This window comes from Orycteropus afer, unplaced genomic scaffold (assembly GCF_000298275.1).
Source record: "Orycteropus afer afer isolate SDZICR_OR568_19922 unplaced genomic scaffold, OryAfe1.0 scaffold00099, whole genome shotgun sequence".
In the NCBI taxonomy this organism is placed as follows: Eukaryota; Metazoa; Chordata; class Mammalia; order Tubulidentata; family Orycteropodidae; genus Orycteropus; species Orycteropus afer.
The window spans coordinates 3470273-3474459 of record NW_006921686.1 but is presented as its reverse complement, the minus strand read 5'-3'; the positions used below and the strand labels follow the sequence as shown (position 1 = coordinate 3474459).

Below are 4187 nucleotides of genomic sequence, written 5' to 3'. Positions count from 1 at the left end.
ACCTGTAGGCTCTGAGATTGAAATCTAGTTCCATGTTTGAATGGAATCTTGAACCCACCCATAAAGCCCCAACTCCCAGTGCCCTTAACCTGGAGACACTGATCTAACCTGCAGAGGAGGTCCACATCCCCCTCCTCCCTAGCCCCAATTCCATCTTCCTTCCCTTCTCCCTTGTCCTGCCCCAAGCCTTTCTGGGTCCAGGGCTTTCGGATATTTTATATAGCAAACTTCTTGAATTTTGATAAATACATTTTTTCTTTATCAAATTTAATGTGAAACAAATTGCACATCAAATATTTAAATGGTTAGGTTGCCCAATCTTCCTTCCGAGGAGTGGCTGGTGGGTTTGAACCGCCAGCCTTCTGGTGAGCAGTCAAGTGCCTTAGTATTGGGCCTCCCAGAATGGAGTCTCCCTGGAGAGTCCTCAGACAAACATGCATCCTCTAACTTTATGTTCTGTCCAACACTTTGGCGAGCGGTGGTGTCAGGGGTATACCACATCTGGAGGAGGCAGAAACGGGTTTGAGTTGGAGACCCATCACCCTCCACCAGAGTGGACCCTTATGGAGCCCCTTCTTTTGAGGGGGAGGTCCTTCTTCCTCAGGGTCTTACGGGTTGTGCTCTCTGACCATTTTCCTCCACTTTCAGGAACTGAATCCATAGCCATGACTTTCAAAAAGTCCCTAGACTCACATCTTCCTAGTTTCACCAAACTTGATTTGGAGGAAAATAACATCTTGTTTGAGAGTGTGACCCAACACACCCACCCACCCATCCACACACACACACACACACACACACACACATGCACACACGGAGCTTACTGCCTGGGATGGGGGCAGCACTGAGCAGTGGTCAGACCAGGCCTAGGACTGAGAGGGGAAGTGGTCAGGAGTCTGGAAGGATTTGGGTGGTTTGGGATCTGGTGAAAGAGACGCAGGTGCAAGGTTCTGGGGTTGCAGGAGAAAATGTGGGGAATTAGATGAGTCCAAGATAAGTACACTCAACCGGGGCACTGGCAGGCTCAGGAGGAGCTATAGTAGGTTAACTGTAAATATGGTTCCACTTATATCCTTCCTTTTTAAAGTTGTTGTTGTTTGCTGTCAAGTCGGACCTGACTCATAGCAACCCCTTCTGGGGTTTCTGAGGCAGTATCATTACGGAAGTAGACTGCCCAACCTTCCTTCCGAGGAGTGGCTGGTGGGTTTGAACCATCAGCCTTCTGGTTAGCAGTCAAGTGCCTTAGGCACTACACCACCAGAGCTCCCTTTTTAAAGTTACTTGGTTGTTAATTTTCTAAGTGTGTTCATTACCTGGAACCAGAGCGGTGACTTTCTTTCCCCAGCAAGGGCGACTTCTCACTGGTTCACACACAGCGGCAGGACCCCACACAGTCCCGCACCCATGTCCTACCAGGGGGCGCTCCAATGAGCGGAGATTAAGTGGCGTCTGGCTCAGCGCTGAAGACCCCTCCATCCCTCAGGTGTGGGACCCCCTCCCCCACACTCTGACCCGGTGGATACAAGAAAGCAGAGTCGCGTGACTGGGACTAAATATTTTTATTCATGGGACCAAGAGGTTCTGGGAATATGTTGTTGCCTCTGGATGACAGAGACGGGGGCGCCATATTGGCCCTTTACAACCCCTTCACCCACCCCAGTGGTAGTATCCCTATGGTCACTGGTCAACATCTAAAAAGTACCAGGTGATTTGCTTTTGGGGAGAAAGCTCTGAGGTGATGAAAATTTCAGAGAAGTGTCCCCAGGGGCAGCCACAGGAAGACACAGCTTTGTATTCATCATAGTGTCCGTGGGCACCCCTCATCTCTCCAAAAGACCCTCACACTTTTCTGGCATCTTAGAAATAGGACCAGTCACCTGCTCAGGCCTGAGACCGAGAGGGGAAGTGGGCAGGAGTCTGGAAGGGTTTGGGTGGTTTGGGAAAGGCTGAAAAGAGGAGACAGAATGAGGAAGGGGAAAGGGGATATGTCTGAGTGTTTCCTGTCCCCAAACCCTCAGATCAAAGTCAACTCCAGGTCCGACTCTCCAGGCTCATCCAGGCTGCGGGGTCCTGCGTCATCTGGTCGCCTGATCTCCTGTCAGATGACCCTGAGGGACATAAAGAGAGAGAAGGTCAGAGACCACAGCACAGAGGGCACCAGGGCATAGGAAATGGAAAAGGGAAGAAAGACGAGGAAAGCAAAGATGTTAGGGGAGTGGGGCAAAAAGAGAAATCGAAACAAAGGAAGAAACACAATCAGGGAAAGAAAGAGACATGGCGTCGACAGAGGCAGGGGGACACGGAGAATGAGGCCAGGGCTCCATGAGGGATAGAATAAGTACCAGACCCCCATTTCCTGTACCCCTGATCCGTGGAGGGGCAGGACCTCACCTACTACAAACCCTGTCATCCGAAGATGGGGCCGAGGAACACGTCTGGCCTTTCCCCTTCACCATGAAGGCCTCCTGGGGTCTGACCGACCAGGGGCAGCACAGCTCAAAGCAGACTGTGAAGGTGCAATTCCCACAGCCCTGGGTCCGGGTCAAGGGCACAATGGCATCCTCATAGCAACAATGCTGGAAGGGGTCATAGAATGTGTTCCCACATTTCGTAAGCGGCTGGCACATCAGGTGCGTACTCTCAGAGGAAACTGGGGGAAACAGAGCTGGTGTGGGGTCAGGCAGTGAGGCAAGGGGGGTCCACCAGGAGCCCCCCACACACACTCCCCAGATAGCCCACACCCTTCCTGTGCTTACCTGGGGCTCCATATGAGCACAGGACCATGAGGGTACTGAGAGCGGCCAGGACAGCTGTGGAATAAGAGAGGAAGGAAGTGAGGCTGCCAGAGCAGTCAACTGGTCAACCTTGGGAAGCCCAGCCTGGGGCAGGGAAGAGTCTTAGGGGTCTCTGACTGAAATTCAGGGAAGGGATAGAAGTAGAGCCAGTGTGGGATCCATCTACTTGTGTTCAGATGTCTTGGAGAGTTTGGGGCACTCCACGGTGAGGTGATGCAGGTAGGACTCTTGGAAGAAATAAGCTTAAGGAGGAAGTGGGGGAGGCTGGATGGGAGGAGGGTGGAGTTGAAGGCACAGATGGGGTTGAGTCGTGAAGGGGGCTGCGCTGAGGCTGGTGCAATAGGGTATGGATATGATGGGTATGTGAACTGGGAAGGGGATTGCATGGGGTTGTATCAGTTCTGGGCATGTGGATGGAGTTGATCTTGGTGATGTGGATGAGTTATTGCGATGATGGGATATATGCACAGGGAGAAGGCAGAGGATGGGGACTGGGATGAGGTTAGGGTTGGGCTGGGATGTGGGTGGGTGGTGGCTAAGGTTGGAGAAGAGGCTCAGCTGGGCTCTCTTACCTAGGATGTGGCATCGGGACATCACGGTTCTAGGCTGCACTGCAGTAGAGTTGACAGGAAAGCAAAGATCCCACAGGTCCTTTTATCCTGAAGACCTGGTGATGTCAGTTATCTCGTGCCCTCCTGCCCAGCTTGCATGAACACGCTGGGCCTGGGGCGGGTGACACGCAGGTGTCAGTGAGTGTACAACCTGATATCAGATCATTGAGGGCCAAGAGATGCTTGGCCTGCAGGGACATGCTTGGCTGGCACAGTTGTCGTGCAGGGAGTTTGTCAGTACTTTTGAAAGCCAAGAGAAGACCGACGTCTCCGCCATCCCCCTCTCCCCTTGACGTCTCCTTGCTCAACCCCAGCACTGACGCCATGTTAATAAGCAGGAAGGGGCAGGAGGCACTCAGAGACCTTACCACTCTCCCAGATGAGACAGCACCTGTTGCATCACACCCTACGAGTCTCCTACTTTCCCCAGTTTCTTTTCCACATGGCTAACCCCTTCCCCCCCCCTTTTTTTCCCCATAGGAATCCTGTCGGCTCCCTGACCTCACACCAAAGTTGCAAAATGCAATAACTGCTCACTAAGGGTCTGGTAGCGTAGTGCCTAAGGCACTTGACTGCTAACAAAAAGGCTGGCGGTTCAAACCTACCAGCCACTTGTCGGAAGGAAGGTTGGTGTGGTAGTTAAATTTGTATGTCAGCTTGGCTGGGCCTGGCTGAGGGGCTGGGCAGCTGGTGGTAGTTAGTCCCCATGATGAGACTGGCAATCAACTCCATGGTGGGATCTACCACAAGCAGCTGAGTAGCTGCCTTTGGGATGTGGTCT

At 52.5% G+C, this 4187-nt stretch overlaps 1 protein-coding gene across 1 annotated transcript; it reads right to left on the bottom strand.

Moving 5' to 3' along the window:
* Positions 1 to 2014: 2014 nt before the first annotated feature.
* On the bottom strand, positions 2015 to 3389 carry IGFL1 (IGF like family member 1). Its single transcript, XM_007943049.1, has 4 exons — positions 3368 to 3389; positions 2757 to 2810; positions 2403 to 2650; positions 2015 to 2095 (listed from the first exon to the last, which is right to left on the bottom strand). The coding sequence occupies exons 1-4, from the start codon at positions 3387 to 3389 to the stop codon at positions 2015 to 2017; spliced, it is 405 nt and encodes a 134-aa protein (XP_007941240.1).
* Between the last annotated feature and the right edge of the window lie 798 nt (positions 3390 to 4187).

Coding starts and splice junctions, on each gene's coding strand:
- IGFL1 (XM_007943049.1), bottom strand. CDS start 3,389: ATGTCCCGATGCCACATCCTAG. Junction 2,811..3,367: donor GTCCCGATGCCACATCCTAG/GTAAGAGAGCCC, acceptor CTTATTCCACAG/CTGTCCTGGCCGCTCTCAGT. Junction 2,651..2,756: donor GTGCTCATATGGAGCCCCAG/GTAAGCACAGGA, acceptor TGTTTCCCCCAG/TTTCCTCTGAGAGTACGCAC.